Genomic DNA, 16,876 nt, shown 5'->3' on the forward strand with positions numbered 1-16,876 from the left:
GGACGGGGGCGAGAGGGAGGAGGCGGGAAGGCGGCGGCCGGCGATCGGACCCCGAGATCCAGCTCCGGAGCGAGCCGAGGCCCGGGCCCACCGCGCCGGGGAGCGGGAGCGGGAGGAGCGGGCGGTCCGCGCCCGGGGCCCCGGAGCCGCCGCCCGAGGAGCCGGGGAGCAGGGGAGCGGCGGCGGCGGCGGCGGCGGCAGCTCGGGCGAGGAGGAGGGCGGCGGCGGCGGCGGCGGCGGCATCTCCCCCTCACATGACCCGAGTGTTTGTCCCCGTGATCAGCGCGAGCGGCTCCCGCGTCTCCTCCGTCCCCTCCTGCCGCGCGGCCTGAGCGGCGGCCCGGGCCCCCGGGCCCCCCGGCCCCCCCCCGCCCCCCGGCCGCCCCGCTCCCCTCCCCCCCTTCCCCGCCCCTCCCCCCGGGCCCGCGCCCCCCCCGCCCCCGCCCCCCCCATGGACATGCTGGATCCGGGTCTGGACCCCGCAGCCTCGGCCACCGTCGCCGCCGCCGCCGCCAGGTAAGCGCGGCCCGCGGGGCTCCCGCCGGGGCGGCCATGATCCGGCCGGGAGCCCGGGACACAAAATGGAGGCCGCGCGGCCGCCGCCGGGGACGGGGACGGGGGCGGGGGACCGGGGCGGGGAGCGGGGCCGGACCCGGGGGGACCCGAGCACCGGGGGGCACCAGGCGGAGCCGGGGCGGGGGGAGCGGTCGCCGCGGGGACCGGGGCCTGGGACGGCGGGGAGGAGCCCTGCCGTCCGTCGGAAAGACATCCGGCCCTCCGCGCCCCCCCGGGCTCCCCGGGGCCCCTCCGGCGGGGCTGAGCCGGAGCTGCTCCGGACAACTGGGCCCGCCGCCCCGGGGTTAGGCAGGGAGAAGGCGGGAGGGGGAGGCTCCCGACCGTCACCCCTCCATCGGGCCGTCTGTCAGTCACAATCCGTCCCCCGTCCACTCCTGCAGCCACGAGAAAGGACCGGAGGCGGAGGAGGGAGTGGAGCTGCAGGAAGGTGAGGGGGGCGTCTGGGCGGGGGGGGGGGGGGGGGGGGCGGAGAAAGGGGCCCGGAGCCCCCACCCTGCCCGTGCCGGGGGGGCGGGGAGGAGGGGGGGGCCAGCTGGTCGGCCCTGACACTTGGACCCACCCCACCCTTACCCCCATTCCCCTCTTCACCCCTATCCCCATTCTCCGTCCACCCCATCCCCATTCTCCGTCCACCCCTACCCCCATTCCCCTTCACCTCTACCCCCATTCCCCCCCCACCACAACCCCACAGCCGGGGAAGGCCCCGGACCCGAGGAGCAGACGGCAGTGGCCATCGCCAGCGTCCAGCAGACCGCGTTCGCCGACCACAACATCCAGTACCAGTTCCGCACAGAGAACAATGGCGGACAGGTCAAGGAGGGGAGGGGAAGGAGGTGGGGGGGGCGGGGGGCAGGGGTCCAGGGGTTGGGGGGGCAGGAGGGGGGCCCCGCGGGACTGACCCCAACACCCGCCCGGCGGCCCCGTCCCCCTTCACTCACCCACTGTGCGTTGCCCCCTGCAGGTGACGTATCGCGTGGTCCAGGTGACGGACGGTCAGCTGGACGGGCAGGGGGATGCCACGGGGGCGGTCAGCGTGGTCTCCACGGCGGCGTTTACCGGGGGGGCAGCAGGCCGTGGCTCAGGTGGGTCCGGAGGGCCCGCGGGCCGCAGAGTTCGCCGCTTCCGATCCCCACCCCCCCTCCTCACCCGCCGCCTCCCTCCCCTTTCCCCGTCTCCAGGCCGTCATTCAGAATCCGTTCAGCAATGGGGGCAGTCCTGCAGCTGAGGCCGTCAGTGGAGAGACCAGGTTTGCGTACTTCCCGGCGTCCAGTGTGGCTGACGCCACGGCCGTGTCGGTGCAGACCACGGACCAGAACCTGCAGGCCGGAGGTGGGGGCAGAGGGGCCTGGGGGGGGGAGCTGGGGCCCCGGGGGAGGTGGGCAGGGGCAGGGGCTGAGGGAGGATCTGACTCGCCTCCCCTCAGGTCAGTTCTACGTGATGATGACGCCACAAGACGTCCTGCAGACGGGGACGCAGCGCACCATAGCCCCCCGTACCCACCCTTATTCCCCGTGAGAACTGGGGGGAGCGGGGCCGGGGCCAGTGGGAGCCGGTGGGAGTGGGGCCGGGGCCGGGGGGAGCCGGGGGCCGGTGGGAGTGGGGCCGGGGCCGGGGGGAGCCGGGGGCCGGTGGGAGTGGGGCCGGGGCCAGGGGGAGCTGGGGGCTGGTGAGAGCGGAGCCGGGGCTGGGGGCCGGTGGGAGCAGGGCCTAGGGGCCACTCTTCCCAAGGGGGCTCACGGTGACTCATCCTCTAGGAAGATGGACGGGACCCGGACGCCTCGGGATGAGAGGAGACGAGCCCAGCACAACGAAGGTGATGGCCCCATCCACCCACTCGGGCCCCGCGACCACCTGGCGTCTATATGCTCCCCGGGCTTTGGCCCTTTGAGACCACCTCAGTGTCCAGCTTCCCTTCTGGGCTGTGGTCCTGTGAGATCCACCTATGGGTCACCCACAGGTCCCGAGCATAGGGAAGTTCTCCCTCTCACCCCTGCCCATCCCCTCACGCGGCCCCGGGACCTCTGTTCACAGTGGAGCGGCGGCGGCGAGACAAGATCAACAACTGGATCGTGCAGCTGTCAAAGATCATTCCAGACTGCAACACGGACAACAGCAAGACCGGAGCAGTGAGACCTCCCCCGCTCTGCCCCCGGCCTTGCCCCCGGCCCTCCCCCTTGTCCCACCACCCCGTCCCGGCTTGCCCGCACCCCTCAGCCCCGCCTGCCCTTTATTATCCCCAGGTCCTCTCACCCTCCTGGGCCAGCTGGACCCACCCTCCCCCCGACTCCTCGTCTGGCCCAGTCCCACACCCTCCCACCCTTCTGGCCCTGTCGTCTCCTCACCCCCCAACCCCTGGGGGTTTAACCCACCCCCACACCATGTCTAGTCTCTGTGCCACTCCTCCTCCCCCCCTACTCAACTGGCCCGGCTTGTCCCTGCGCCTGTCCAGTCCTGACTCGACCCGTTGCTACACCGGTCCAACCCCACGCCCTGCCCCACCCTACCCCATCCTGGCCAATCCCCACACGCCCTCCCAGCCTGCTCCATCCCTGGTCTGGCCTGGCCCCGCACCCCCTACACCCTCCCGCCCAATCCATGCCCCCTGCTCCCTCCCAGCCTGCTCCCTCCCCAGCCTGGCCCAACCCCACATCCTCTACCCCCTCCCACCTTCTCCCTCCCTGGCCTGGCCTCCTAGCCCCATGTCCCCACACACTCCCAGTCCACTCCACTCCATCCCCACACCCCCTTATCCCTGGCCTGTCTCATCCCCACACCACCTATGCTCTCCAGGCCTGACTCAGCCCAGCTCATTCATTCATTTACCTATTTATTTTATTGCATTTATTGAGAGCTTACCAGGGGCAGAGTACTGTACTAAGCGCTTGGGGGAGTACAATATAACAGTAAGCCAACACGTTCCCTGCCCCCAGTAGACTTAACAGTGTAGAGGAGGAGACAGACATTAACATAAACAGTCAAAGTACAGATATGTACATAAGTGCTGTGGGAATGGGAGTGGGGAGCTGGGGGGTTGGATGAAGGGAACAAATCAGGGCAATGTAGAGAGAGGGAGAAGAGGAAAGGAGGGCTTAGGGAAGACTTTTTGGAGATATGCCTTCAATAAGGCTTTGAAGGGGAAGAGAGTAATTATCGGTTGGATTTGAGGAGGGAGGGCTTTCCAGGCCAGAGGAAGGATGTGGGTGAAAGGTCGGTGATGAGATAGACAGAATCAAGGCACAGTGAGAAGGGTAGCATTAGAGGAGCAAAGTGTGCGGGCCAGGTTGTAGTAGGAGAGTAGCGAGGTGAGGTAGGAGGGGGCAAGGTGATAGAGTGCTTTAAAGGGCAACAGTGAGTAGTTTTTGTTTGATGCGGAGGTGGATGGGCAACCACTGGAGGTTCTTGAGTGGGGAAACGGGTCCTGAACATTTCCGTAGAAAAATGACCTGCGCAGCAGATGTGGACTGGAGTGGGGAGAGATAGGAGGCTGGGAGGACAGCAGGGAGGCTGATACAGTAACCAAGATGGGATAGGATAAGTGATTTGATTAATGTGGTAGCAGTTTGGATGGAGAGGAAAGGATGGGTTTTAGCAATGTTGTGGAGATGGAATCGACAGGATTTGGCGATGGATTGAATATGTGGGTGGAATGAGAGGGAGGAGTCAAAGATAACACCTAGGTTATGGGCTTTTGAGATAGGAAGGATAGTGGTGTGGTCTACAGTGGTGGGAATAGTAGGGGGAGAACAGGGTTTGGGAGGGAAGAAAAGTTCAGTTTTAGACATATTAAGTTTGAGGTGACGGGAAGACATCCAACTAGAGATGCCTCGTAGGCAGGAGGAAAACCGAGACCATAGGGAGGGAGAGATCAGGACTGGAAATGTAGATCCGCATAGAGGTGGTAGTTGAAGCCGTGGGACCAGATCAGTTCTCCAAGGGAGTGGGTGTAGATGGAGAATAGAAGGGGACCCAGAACGGAACCTTGAGGGACCACCACAGTTAGGGGGTGGGAGGCAGGGGAGGAGCCCGCGAAAGAAACTGAGAATAAGCAGACAGCTATAGGAGGATAACCAGAAGAGGACAGCATCGGTGAAGCCAAGGTTGGAAAACGTTTCCAGGAGAAGGGGATGGTTGACAGCGTCTAAGGCAGCTGAAAGGTTGGGGAGGATTAGGAAGGAGTAGAGGCCGTTCGATTTGGCAAGGAGATCAACGGTTACCTTTGAGAGGGTGGTTTCTGTGAAGTGAAGGGGATGGGATGGGATGGGGGCTTATTCCCCCTGTCATACCACCACCTTGGCCTGGCCTGACGCCCCCTATACCCTTCTGGCCTGGTCTGTCCCTGCCCCCCTCACCCCCCCCATTCCCTATACATCCTCCTGGCCCAGTCCATCCTCACACCCCTCACCCCTGCCTACCCATCCCTGGCCTGGCCCATCCCCATGCCGCCCCACCCCGGCCCAGCCCCTCCCTACACTCATTCATTCAGTCGTATTTATTGAGCGCTTACTGTGTACAGAGCACTGTAGTAAGCGCTTGTACATAGTAAGCACTCAATAAATACGATTGAATGAATGTACAGTTCGGCAACAGAGACGATCCCTGCCCAACAACGGGCTCACAGTCTAAACGGGGGAGATAAACAAAACGAGACAGAACGAAACAAAACAAGTAGTCGGGCGTAAATATCAAGATAGAATCAGAGATATATACACACCATTAACAAAGTAAATAGAGTAATAAGGTCTATACATATATGTAAATACAGTGCTGTGGGGAGGGGAAGAGCAGAGGGCAGGAGAAGGGGGAATGGGGAGGAGGAGCAGAGGGAAAGTGGGGGGGGGCTCAGTCTGGGAAGGCCTACTGGAGGAGGTGAGCACTCAGTAGGGCTTTGAAGAGGGGAAGAGAGTTTGGTGGACGTGAGGAGGGAGGGCATTCTAGGACAGCGGTAGGACGTGGGCCAGAGGTCGACGGCAGGAAGGGTGCAAACGAGGGACCGTGAGGAGGTGAGCGGAAGAAGAGCGGAGTATACGGGGTGGGCAGTAGAAGGAGAGAGGGGAGGTAGGAGGCGGCGAGGTGATGGAGAGCTTTGAAGCCAAGAGCCCAGCCCCTCCCCATGCCCCATCATTTAGACTGTGAGCCTGTTACTGGGCAGGGATTGTCTCTATCTGCTGCCGAATTGTACGCTCCAAGTACTTAGTACAGTGCTCTGCACATAGTAAGCGCTCAATAAATACTATTAAATGAATGCCTCCCACACCCCTATGGCCCGGCCCATCCCCGTGCTCCCCACACACCAGTGGCTCGGCCTGTCTCCTGCTCCCACACCCCAACATCCACCCCCCAATGCCCCTGCAGCCACACCTCCCCGACTCCTGGTCTGGAGCAGCCCCGTGCTCTAGCCCCGGCCCTGCCCATCCCCGCACCCCTCACACCTTCAGGGCCTGGCCCGGTCTCCCACCCTCACACTTAGGTCAGCCCCCGGCCTCTTCCCACAGAGCAAGGGCGGGATCTTGTCGAAAGCCTGTGACTACATCCGGGAGCTTCGCCAGACCAGCCAGCGCCTGCAGGACACATTTAAGGAGGCCGAGAGGCTGCAGGTGGACAACGACCTCCTAAGGCAGCAGGTGAGGCCCCTGGGGGTTGGGCAGAGGTCCCTGCCTGCCCCCCAGCAGCTCCCAAGCCGGCAGCGCCCTCTCTCCCCCCACCCACTCCCAGTAGTGACCCTGCTGTTCCCCCAGATCGAGGAGCTGAAGAACGAGAACTCGCTGCTCCGGGCTCAGCTGCAGCAGCACGGACTGGACATTGTGGGGGAGACGCCCCGCCAGTGACCCCTGACCCCGCTGAGACCCCCTGCACCTACCCTGAGAGGGAGGGGGTGTGGCCCCCCCCTTCCCCAGGCCCCTGCATTTTTTATAGTAGATTTTTAACAAAATCTGGGAGAGAGCATGTCTGTGGATTCAGCCTCTGCCTCCATCTGTCTGTCCGTCCGTCCATCTGTCCGTCCATCTCTGTCTGCCACCTCTCCCATGCGCCCCACTGCTCCCATCCTCTCCCTGATCCCTCAGCAGGGGAAGGGAGGCGTGAGAGGCCTGCCGGATTCTGTGCATTCGGAGCCTCCCCCTGCTTCCCTCCCCGCCCCCAACACATCAGGCAGGGGAAGCAAACCTCCATCCAGCTGAACGGGGTTGGGGGGTGGTAAGGCCATGGGACTCCGGAGGGAGAGGGGTCAAAGAGCTGGGGGCTGCTCCCTTTTCCCTTTCCATCGTCTTGGCCTGGGGTGGGGGTGGGGCTGAGGGACCCGGGGAGGGAATGGGGAAGTCCGGCCTGCACCTCCCCAGCCTCCTCCCACCCACCTGTGTGTGTGTGTGTGTGTGTGTGTGTGTGTATGTATGTGTGTTTCCTTATGAATGAGAGAGAGTGAGTGAGTGAGAGAGAGAAAGGTATTTAAACTGCAATAAACTGGTCTCCACACAGCCCCCCCCTCTATCCACGTGTCTGTCTGCCAACCCGCCTGCCTGCCCACTCTGGGGGGGACTTGGTCCTGTGGGGGGTGGTCCTGGCCCCTATGAGCCCTGCAGCTGTAGACCTCTCCCCACCCCCACCAAGCCATACACTTATGGGACAGGAGGAGGAGCTGGGTCTGATCAATACATCAGCCAGTTGTACTTATTGAACACTTATTTTGCAGAGCAAGGGGCAAAGCGCTTGGGAGAGTACAATACAACAGAGTTGGTTGACATGATTCCTGTCCCCAAAGAGCTTACCGTCTAGCTGGGGGGAGACAGACATTAATATAAACTACAGATCCGTACATAAATGCTGTGGGGCTAAGGTTAGGGTGAATATCAAGTCCTTAAAAGGGTACAGATCCAAGTACATAGGTGATGCAGAAGGGAGAAGGGATAGGGGAAAGGAAGACTTAGATATTAGATAAAGAAAGGCCTCTTGGAGGAAATGGGACTTGACGAGGATTTTGAAGGTGGGGAGAGTGGTGGTTTGTTGGCTATTAGAAAGAGGGAGGGAATGCCAAGCCAGGAGCAGGATGTGGGCAAGGGGTTGGTGGTGAGATAGATGAGACTGAGATTCAGTGAGTAGGTTGGTGTTAGAGGAGCAGAGTACGCGGGCTGGGCCATAGTAGATCAGTGAGTTAAGATTGAAGGGGCAGGTGGGCGGGCTATTTGAGTGCTTTAAAATCCATCGTGAGGAGTTTCTATTGGATGCAGAGGTGGATGGACAACCACTGGAGGTTCTTGAGTGGGGAGACGTGAACTTTTTTAGAAAAATCAGGGCAGCGGAGTGGAGTAAGTACTGCAGTTAGGAGAGACAGGCGGTAGGGAGGTCAGAAAGGAGGCTGATGCAATAGTCAAAGCAGGATGGGATAAGTGCTTGGATCAGCATAGTAGCAGTTTGGGTGGAGAGGAAAGGGTGGGTTTTAATGATGCTGTGAAGGTAGAAAGGACAGGATTTGTGACAGACTGAATATGGGGGTATGAATGAGATTGATAAATTGAGGACAATCCTAAATTTATGGGCTTGTGAGACAGGGAGGTTGGTGGTGGTGTCTACAGTGATGGGAAAAATAGGAGAGTCTCAATTTGCCCATTCCCTCCCCATTCACTGTGACACCCACTAACCCCCCCCCCCCCCCCGCCCATCCCATCCTGCATGCATCGGGAGGGAACCGTGTCCTCTCTGTGACCCTCTCTGTGCCCCCTTTAAATCCTGCAGTGATAGGGTGGGGAAAGGGAGAGAGGGGTGGTTGTATCCTCAAGTCTCCACCTCCCCTCCCTGCCACTCCCCTCCTAACCCACTCCAGTCTTCCAGCCTTGAGTCCTACAGTCACAAGGAGAGAGGGTTTCTACCCCTGGTGTCTCTCTTCCTCCCCACCCCTACAATTTCCCAGCTATGAATTGGTCAGTCATGGAGTTAGCTGGAAGGGAGGGAGCTCCATCCCCATCCCCTCTCCACTCACCACTGTGCCCATTCTGAGTCCCGGAGTCAGGGCTGTAGTGGTGGGGAGGGCTGCATACCCAGACCCCCAATACACACACATACACACACACACACACTCGGCCCGCCCCCTGTCGCTGGACCGTGACCCCGAGTCTGGGGTGGGGAAGGACCGGGCAGGTTTGGCCCGCCTGCCTGACGCCTCGAGCTTCAGGCCTGGCGCCTCTGGCTACGACCCCTGACCCCGGTCCTGGGAGTTGTGAAATTGACTGGAAACCTAGGGGCCTCCCTGTCCATCTGACCCCACTCCCCCCACCCCGTGTTTATCCATTTCCCAGATCCTGGCTGCCCGTCCCCTCACCTGTCCATCCCTCTGCCCCCACCTTGCCGCCTGTCTGTCTACAGGGCCCTGGGCCAGGACGGGGGGGTTGGGAGCAGGGGGTCAGTTCCCAGATCTCCCAGGGCGCACAGGGGGTGGAAGGTGGCAACAGCACATGGGCCAACAGTTGTGGAGCAGGGGACAGCCTCACCCTCTCCCCAAATGTTCCAGCATCCAGTCAACAAAACACCTGGGTCTGTGCCCTACTTGTGCCCACCCCCCCAGCCACCCTCCAGCCCACGGCACTATCAGGGCTCGAGGGACAGACATGACGGCATGTGCGCGGGTGTCTGTGTGTGACTCTGGGTCACTCCCGCCCCCGGGGGTGACGTGGTCTCTGGTTCTCGCTTATCTGCCCTGGTGCCCTGGCCTTCTTGGAAACAGGGGGAGTCGGGGGGGGGGGGCTACCGCTTGGGGCTCATAAAAGGGGACTTCGCTGCTGGAGGAGACCCAGAGTCAGGCACAGAGACCCGGCGAGACAGATACGACAACTACGATGGCTCAACCCACGAGACCCTTCGCCCACGGCCGCCCCTTCCTCCTCTTCCTCCTGTTCCTGCTGCTCCTGCTCCCACTGTGCTCTGGCTTCGCACCCACCTCTAGCGAGCAGGTAAGGGGGTGCCGGGAAGATGGGGCTGAGGGGGGACCGCGTCTTGGGGGACCGGGGGTCCTCACTCTGCTGCTCCCTACTCAGGCGCAGGAGACCGCAGACAGGCCGGCCCCAATCTCAGAGACGCCAGGAGTCCCACAAGACTTCATGGTGAGTCCCGAACCGGGCCCGGGACATGATCCGCGACCCCCGTGGCCCGATGGGCAGGGGCAGACGTGGAGACGGGGTCTGAATAAGGTGGGGGCGAGAGGCGCAGAGAGGACCCCCCGGCAGCCCGGGCAAGGATGTGGCGGGGGCAGGGGTTGGGGTAGGGGGCTGACTGTCCCCGCCCACCCCCCAATCACCCCTTCCACTGTTCCCAGCCCCAGGCCCGGCTCCAGAGAACCCGGAGACACAATTCCCACTTCCCCATCTGCTCTTTCTGCTGCGGCTGTTGCCGGAACCGAGACTGTGGCTTTTGCTGCCGAACCTGACCGGACGGGACAGAACAGAACCAGATGCAGACCGAACACATATCGACCCCGACACGGCCTGGACCGAACCCGGGCCCCCGCTGCCCTTCCCGCCCTGTCCCGTCCCAGTCCATATTTATATGTCCAGCCCAGCCTCAGCAATAAAGATTTTTCCAGATGCTTCGTCTCGTTTCCCCTCACACCCTGATGGCGGTAGAGTCGGGCGGAGGGTTGGGGGGTGAGGAGGGGAGGAATGGGGCACAGTGCCAAGCTCGGGGAGTGGGAGGAGTCTGCGCCGAGAGAGGCGATGGCAAGAGCAGTGAGGTCATCGCCGAGACCCAGTGAGTGTTCTGGAGCCCCGCGGCCTGCCTGTCTCCCGAAACCGCTTCAGCCTAGAAACGGCCCCGACTCGGACCGGACGGAGCCCAGAAGGGGCCCGGGACCAAAGGGTCTCAGGAAAGATGGTATCTTTTACTTTGATGGACCTCTCCTGAGGGCCCGGTCCAGTCTGTCAGCTGGTCAGTCAGGCAACAGGACTGAGGAAGCACCTTGGGTGTGCACAGGAACCCGTACTGAGCACTTGCTGGGAATAGGACAGTAGTTCCGGGCAGGGACTGCTGCCGTGGAGGAGTGCTGGGGCAGGAGAAGGTACCAGAGAACAGGGATGGGTAATCGCAACGTCTCCCCCGGACCCCTACCACAACACACACAAAGCACTAGTGCCCACAAGTGGTTGGGTGGGAGTCAGGGCGCGGGTTTGTGTGCGTGTGTGAGGGGGATGACGGGTGAGAAGATGAGATGTTATCCGGGTTATGCTCAGGATAGGAGCCGGGCCAGGCACCCGGGCCAGCGTTCTGCTGAATGGCGGCTGCCGGGAGTGGAGCGGGGCAGGGGCTGCGGCATGAGAGGGTCCAAGGCCCCCGACCCAGAACGACTCCTCTAGGCCCGTGTTCATCCTGCGGCCGGTGGGGGGGCGGGGAGGGGCGGGCGGTGGGACCCAGGCGTCCGGCTGTCCAGTCTCAGGATGGCACAAGGGCCCCTTTGTGCTCCCCCGGGGCAGAGGAGGAGCCGTGCCGGAGGCAGGCGGCCCCTGGTACCCCGGGAGGGAGGGCAGGGGAGGGGAGGGGCAGCAGCACCGTTAGACCCCGAGGTCGGCGCAGCCGGAGCCGGGGACCGAGCAGCCTGCGAGTCGGCGCGGTAAGTGGGCCCGGGCCGGACCGGGCCGGGGTGCGGGCCGGAGCGAGCGGCAGGAGGAGTCCGACGGGTTGGTTCCCGTTAGCCGGGTGCTGAGCGGCTCCCCGGGGCCAGCAGCACGCGGCCTCCCCGAGGGGCTTCTGGACGGCTGGGGGAGGGGAGGGCGGGGAGCCCTCCCGGGATGAGCAGCTCTGCCCTCTAACCTCCGACCTCCGCCCGGAGCGGCTGGGCCCGGGCCCGTGGTCCGACTCCATGCGAGACCCGACGGACACGGACACGCACCGCACACCCGCTCCCTAGCCACGGACGCGCACTGCACACACATCCCCGACGGCCAGAGGCCGCGGACGCGCACCGCCCCCCTTCCCCCCCAGCCGCGGACGCGCAATGCACCCGTCCACCCCCCCGCGCCGCGGACGCGCACTGCACCCCCCCCCCCCGACGGCCGGAAGGCCGCGGACGCGCACTACAGCAGCCCTCGACGGCCAGGTGGCCGCGCCCCGCCCCCCCCTCCACCGCGGACGCGCAGCGCCCTCCAACCCCCGACGGCCGCGGACGCGCCCCGCTCTCCCCTCCACCGCGGACTCGCATTGCTCCCCCACCCCCCTCCCCGCCCCCCCGACGGCCGCCCCGCGGCGGATTCTCTCCCCGACTCCCGACCGCCGGCCCTGCCCGCGGACTTCGGGGAACAGGCCTCCTTTGTGCGGGCCCCGAGGGTCCGGGGGGGAGGGGAGGAGTCGGTAACAATGCCCTCGGCACGCGGGGAATTTCGCCCCGTGAAACGGTCCCATTGAGGAGACGGTCGCGGCCGCCCAGGCCCGGCCCCGGTCCGGCCCGGCCGGAGCCTCAGGCGGTCAGGCAGGCGGGCGGGCGGACAGGCCCGCAGCCGGGCCGGGCCGGGCCGGGCCGGGCCCCGTGGGCGGCTTCCCCGGCGCCTGGGCCCCGGAGCTGGGGCGGGCCGGGGCGGGGCGGAGGGCGGGGGGCGCTCCTCTCCAGACCCCCGTTCTATCGGCTTCTCCAGGCTGGAGGCTTTAGGGAACCGCAGTTCAAAAGCCACAGGTGAGGGGTCGGGGACTGGGCCGGGCCGGGGGCCGGGGGTCGGGGGTCGGGGTCCGAGTCTGGAGGCGTTTGTCAGGCGCACCTCCCATCCCTCCAGAATCTCCCCAACGCCCTTCCTCCCCAGCCTGCCCCCCGCCCTCGGCCGCCACCATGATGTACCTGACCACCCTGCCGCTCTTCTGGATCATCATCGCCGGTAGCCGGGGGCGGTTGGGGCTTGGGGGGCGCAGGGCTGGGGGGCGCAGGGCTGGGGGGGCGCGGGAGGGGGGAGGCCCGCGTCGGCGAGAGCGAGGGGCGAACGGGCGCGCGGGGAGGGGGCGGGGGCGGGGGCCGGGGCGGGGGGCAGGCAGGTGCGGGGGTGTCCCGCGCCGCCCCCCTCGAGCGCGCCGGGCCGGCCCCGCCCCCAGCCTCTCGCGGCGGCCAGTGGGGGGCCTGGATGCCCGCGTCCATCGCCGCCTTCGAGGGCACCTGCGTGACCATCCCCTGCCGCTTCGACTTCCCGGACGAACTGCGGCCGGCCGTCGTGCACGGCGTCTGGTACTTCAACAGCCCGTACCCCAAAAACTACCCGCCCGTGGTCTTCAAGTCGCGCACCCACGTGGTGCACGAGAGCTTCCAGGGCCGCAGCCGCCTGTTGGGCGAGCTGGGCCTCCGCGACTGCACGCTGCACCTCAGCCGCCTGACGCCGGAGCTCGGGGGCAAGTACTACTTCCGCGGGGACCTGGGCGGCTACAACCAGTACAGCTTCTCGGAGCACAGCACGCTGGCCGTCATCGGTGAGGGCCGGGGCCCGGGACCGCGGGGGGCGGGTCTGGAGAGCGCGGGGGCGGGGCCCGGGGGCGCGGGGACGGGTCTGGAGATGGCGGAGGCGGGGCCCGGTTGCGCGGGGGCGGGGCCCGGTTGCGCGGGGGCGGGTCTGGAGAGCGAGAGGGGCGGGTCCCGGAGGCGCGGACCCCAGGGGCCGAGGGCGAGTTAGGGCGCCCCCCGGCCTCGCCCCTGCCATCGCCCGGCCCGGGGCGGGGGCTTGCCGTGAGTGCGAGGACGTGCGTCTGCCCCCGCAGACACGCCCAGCATCGTGGTCCCCGCGGAGGTGGTGGAGGGCAGCGCGGTGGAGGTGAGCTGCGTCGTGCCCGACAACTGCCCGGAGATGCGGCCCTCGCTGACCTGGCTGGGGCAGGACGGACTGGAGACCCCCGCCGTGCTGGCGCGGGTCCGGGAAGACGCGGGGACGTGGCTGCAGACCTCCCTGCTCCGCTTCGTGCCCAGCCGGGCGGAGAACGGCTACCGCCTTGGCTGCCAAGTCTCCTACCCCAACACGACCCTCCAGTTCGAGGGCTACGCCAGCCTGGACGTCAAGTGTGAGTGGGGCCGACGACGAGGCCGGGGTGGGCGGCGGGGCCGGGGCCGGGGCCGGGGCCGGGGCCAGGGCCGGGGCCGGGGCCAGGGCCGGAGGGGAGCCGTGGAGGGACGGTTGGGTGGAGTCGGGGCCGCCCCCTCGACTCCTCCACCCCCGCCCCCAGACCCGCCGCAGATCGTGGAGATGAACTCGTCCGTCGAGGCCACGGAGGGCTCCCGCGTGACGCTGCTGTGCGCGGCGGACAGCAACCCGCCCGCGCTGCTCACGTGGCTGCGGGAGGAGACCGTGCTGAGCGAGGCCGTCACGGCCAGCCTGGCCCTGGAGCTGGGCGAGGTGACCCCGGAGCACGACGGCCTCTATTCCTGCCTGGCGGAGAACGCCTTCGGCCACGCCAACCAGACCCTCGAGCTCACGGTCATGTGTACGTTGGGGCGGGGGGGGGGGGGGAGAGGGTCTGCGGCGTGGCCTAGGGGGTACAGCACAGGCCTGGGAGTCAGAGGGACCTGGGTCCTAATCCTGGCTCTGCCACTTGTCTGCTGCGTGACCTTGGGCCAGTGCCTTCACTTCTCTGGGTCTCGGTTTCCTCAGCTGTAAAACGGGGATTAAGACTGTGAGCCCCATGTGGGGGACAGGGGCTGTGCCCAACCCGCTTTGCTTGGATCCACCCCAGCTCTTGGAACAGTGCCCGGTGCCTAGTAACCGCTTAACAAATACCACACACAATTATAAATGTTATCATTATTATTATTAGGGGGCTGGCAGGAGGGAAGCGGCGGTGGCGTGTAAAGGAGTCCCTTTTCCCTAATCTCCACCGCCCTCCTCCCATCTCCCCGTCCCGACCCCTCCTCCACCCCGCCGCCCCCTCCCCCCCCAACACCCCCAACCCTCAGACGCGCCCTGGACGCCGGTGGTGAACGGGTCGGTGGTGGCTGCGGAGGGGGAGTCCGTGTCGGTCCTGTGCTCCACCCAGAGCAATCCGGACCCCATCCTGAGTATCGTCCGCGAGGACCAGGTGTTGGCCACCGGCATCTACGAGAGCCACCTGTTGCTGGAGCTGCCGGCCGTCACGGCTGAGGACGGAGGCCTGTACTGGTGCGTGGCCGAGAACCAGTTCGGCCGCAGGGCCAGCGCCTTCAACATCTCCGTGGAGTGTGAGTACGGCGCCTGGCTCTCCGCAGCTCCGCTCCCGCACGGCCCCGGGCCTCCGCGACACGCCCCCTCCCGCCTCGTGCCCCCGCGCCCTTTCCCTGCCCCCGCGCCCTTGACGCCCGGTGCCCCCGGCGCCTGGCCGCCCCGTCCCCGTCCCCGTCCCCGTCCCCGTCCCCGCGCGGGGCCTGGCCTGACCGTTCCCGCCCGTCCGCAGTCGCGCCCGTGATCGAGCCGGACTCGCACTGCGCGGCGGCGGCGGCGGCGGCGGCGGGGGGGGCGGCGGCGGGGGGCGACGCGCTCCGCTGTGTCTGCTCGGTGCGGGCCAACCCGCCCGCCGCCGTGGCCTTCGAGCTGCCGCTGCGCAACGTGACGATGAACGAGACGGAGCGGGAGTTCGTCTACGCGGAGCGTGCGGGGCTGCTGCTGACCAGCGTCCTCACCCTGCGCGGCCTGGCCCAGCCGCCACGGGTCATCTGCTCCGCACACAACCGCCTGGGCACGCAAACCCTGGAGCTGCCCCTGCAGGGAGCCAGTGAGCGGGGGCCGGGGGCGAGGCCGGGGGCGGGCAGCGGGAGGAGGAGGAGGAGGAGGGGGCGTCCGGCCCTGTCCAGCACCCCCGGCGGCCCTCGGGCTCGGCACGGACCCCACCGAGCCCTCGCCCCCCGCCCCAGTCCCGCGCTCTCCGCCACAGACCGGCTGATGTGGGCCAAGATCGGGCCCGTGGGGGCAGTGGTCGCTTTCGCTATCCTCATCGCCGTCGTCTGCTACATCACCCAGACCCGCCGGAGGTGAAGACCCGGGCGCGGGCGGGCGGCCGGCGGGCGGGCTGGGCGCGGGCTTCCGGAGGGGAGAGGGCCGCCGGCTGACCCCGGCCATCCCTCCTCCCTTCCCAAGGAAAAATTTACCGGAAAGTCCCAGCTTCGGCCCCACCGAGCTCCCGCCGGTTCTGTGTAGCAGTGACTTCCGCGTCCCGGGACGGGGCAAGGGCGAGGTCAGCGGGGATGGGTGTGGGTGGGTTTGGGGAGGGGAGGGGAATGGGAAGAGACCTTGGGGAGGGGGAGGCCGGGAGACAGTTCGGGACAGTTCGGAGGGTGGGGGGAGGAGAGGGAAGAGGGACGAGGGGCAGGGGATGCGGGATGCGGAGTGGGGGGAAGCGGGAAGAGGAGCCGGGAGCAGGGCCCTCCCCGTTATTACATGGCCCCAGGATCCCGATTATTAATTCCGTGAGGCTATGGTGACCTCGGGCTGACCAACGCAAGCCCCTGTTACTCTGGGGAAACTGATCAATCGGTCATTACCGTACAAACAGTGTCTAGGCCAGTCCCGTCCCCGTCGCCCCCCCTCGCCCCCTCCCCTCCCCGCAACTCCGGCCCCCTGCCCCCGTGACTCCACCTCCTTCTCCGTCAGCCTCAGCACATCTCTCCCTTGCAGACCCACTAAACGGCAGGTGGGTCCCGGGGCGCGGGGGGCGCGAGGGTCTGCGGGACTGGGGGTCGGCGGGGCGGGAGCCGGGCTGCGGGGCGGGAGCCGGACCCCGGCCGTCATGGGGGGCGATGGGGAGGGGCTCGGGAGGCGGGTCGCGACGCCCCGCTCGTCTCCCTCCCTTCCCGCAGGCCGGCTGGAGCCAGGGTCCGAAGAGGCGGAGCCAGAACGGCGGGAGGAGCCCCCGGACCGGGACCGGAACGACGGCGCCGGGGACCTCGGGCTGCTCTGTGCCCAAACCCCCTCGCCGTGGTCAAGCCCGCGGAGATTCAGGTCGCCGCCGCCCCATTTCTCAGCGCCGAGGCAGCAGAGCCCCTAGCTCCGGCCGCGACCCCCGGCGGCGGGGCGCTGGGTTTAGGCAGGGCCCCAGGCAGCCTGTCCCTCGGCCTCTCCGCCGCCTCCCTGGACCGTCCCTGCCTGCCTGCCTGCCTGCCTGCCGACCCACCTACCCACCGGCCCAGCCCAGCCCGCCCTTCCCAGCCCCGACTGTCCGTCCCGCCGGCAGCGGGCTCCGCGATATTTATTGGCCCCGCCCCCGCCCCTCCCTCCGTGTCCGCCGTGTCCCCCGCCCCCCACCCCCCGCGCGGCAGGATGGAGTCCGTTCGACAGTAAAGGCGTCCGAGGCGGCTCGGTTCCGTGTGGTCCCGCCGCACCGCGGGGGAAGGGGCGGG

General features: G+C 66.4%; 3 protein-coding genes across 6 annotated transcripts; all 3 read left to right on the top strand.

The window, feature by feature from the left end:
* The first annotated feature begins 440 nt into the window (after nucleotides 1–440).
* On the top strand, nucleotides 441–6,534 carry USF2 (upstream transcription factor 2, c-fos interacting). Its single transcript, XM_029065311.2, is given in 11 exon segments — nucleotides 441–516; nucleotides 957–1,003; nucleotides 1,268–1,386; nucleotides 1,538–1,633; nucleotides 1,635–1,658; nucleotides 1,755–1,905; nucleotides 2,000–2,087; nucleotides 2,331–2,389; nucleotides 2,608–2,702; nucleotides 6,069–6,197; nucleotides 6,312–6,534. Coding segments are annotated over 11 exon segments (963 nt in total). The 5' UTR covers nucleotides 441–451; the 3' UTR covers nucleotides 6,402–6,534.
* Nucleotides 6,535–9,322: 2,788 nt separating this feature from the next.
* On the top strand, nucleotides 9,323–10,144 carry LOC114812134 (hepcidin antimicrobial peptide). Its single transcript, XM_029065354.2, has 3 exons — nucleotides 9,323–9,512; nucleotides 9,597–9,662; nucleotides 9,875–10,144. The coding sequence occupies exons 1-3, from the start codon at nucleotides 9,399–9,401 to the stop codon at nucleotides 9,983–9,985; spliced, it is 291 nt and encodes a 96-aa protein (XP_028921187.1). The 5' UTR covers nucleotides 9,323–9,398; the 3' UTR covers nucleotides 9,986–10,144.
* Nucleotides 10,145–11,074: 930 nt separating this feature from the next.
* On the top strand, nucleotides 11,075–16,838 carry MAG (myelin associated glycoprotein). Of its 4 annotated transcripts, none has more exons than XM_029065249.2 (12): nucleotides 11,075–11,161; nucleotides 12,180–12,217; nucleotides 12,315–12,413; nucleotides 12,625–12,993; nucleotides 13,279–13,575; nucleotides 13,738–13,995; nucleotides 14,465–14,725; nucleotides 14,938–15,255; nucleotides 15,415–15,511; nucleotides 15,618–15,714; nucleotides 16,131–16,170; nucleotides 16,337–16,838. In XM_029065249.2, the coding sequence occupies exons 3-11, from the start codon at nucleotides 12,368–12,370 to the stop codon at nucleotides 16,161–16,163; spliced, it is 1,776 nt and encodes a 591-aa protein (XP_028921082.1). In that variant the 5' UTR covers nucleotides 11,075–11,161; nucleotides 12,180–12,217; nucleotides 12,315–12,367; the 3' UTR covers nucleotides 16,164–16,170; nucleotides 16,337–16,838. The 4 variants fall into 4 exon arrangements, with proteins under 4 accessions (XP_028921082.1, XP_028921081.1, XP_028921085.1 ...); XM_029065248.2 differs by having other exon boundaries at nucleotides 12,342–12,413; XM_029065252.2 differs by having other exon boundaries at nucleotides 12,342–12,413; nucleotides 16,155–16,170.
* The last annotated feature ends 38 nt before the right edge of the window (nucleotides 16,839–16,876 follow it).

This window comes from Ornithorhynchus anatinus, chromosome 5, assembly GCF_004115215.2.
Source record: "Ornithorhynchus anatinus isolate Pmale09 chromosome 5, mOrnAna1.pri.v4, whole genome shotgun sequence".
NCBI classification, from domain to species: Eukaryota; Metazoa; Chordata; class Mammalia; order Monotremata; family Ornithorhynchidae; genus Ornithorhynchus; species Ornithorhynchus anatinus.

What these genes read in the sequence shown, in the direction of transcription:
- LOC114812134 (XM_029065354.2), top strand. Translation starts at nt 9,399, where the DNA reads ATGGCTCAACCCACGAGACCCTTCGCCCACGGCCGCCCCTTCCTCCTC. An exon ending in CACCCACCTCTAGCGAGCAG is followed by an intron (nt 9,513 to 9,596) that starts GTAAGGGGGTGC and finishes CTCCCTACTCAG; the next exon opens with GCGCAGGAGACCGCAGACAG. An exon ending in GAGTCCCACAAGACTTCATG is followed by an intron (nt 9,663 to 9,874) that starts GTGAGTCCCGAA and finishes CACTGTTCCCAG; the next exon opens with CCCCAGGCCCGGCTCCAGAG.
- MAG (XM_029065249.2), top strand. Translation starts at nt 12,368, where the DNA reads ATGATGTACCTGACCACCCTGCCGCTCTTCTGGATCATCATCGCCG. An exon ending in CCTCGAGCTCACGGTCATGT is followed by an intron (nt 13,996 to 14,464) that starts GTACGTTGGGGC and finishes CCCAACCCTCAG; the next exon opens with ACGCGCCCTGGACGCCGGTG. An exon ending in GCTGCCCCTGCAGGGAGCCA is followed by an intron (nt 15,256 to 15,414) that starts GTGAGCGGGGGC and finishes TCTCCGCCACAG; the next exon opens with ACCGGCTGATGTGGGCCAAG.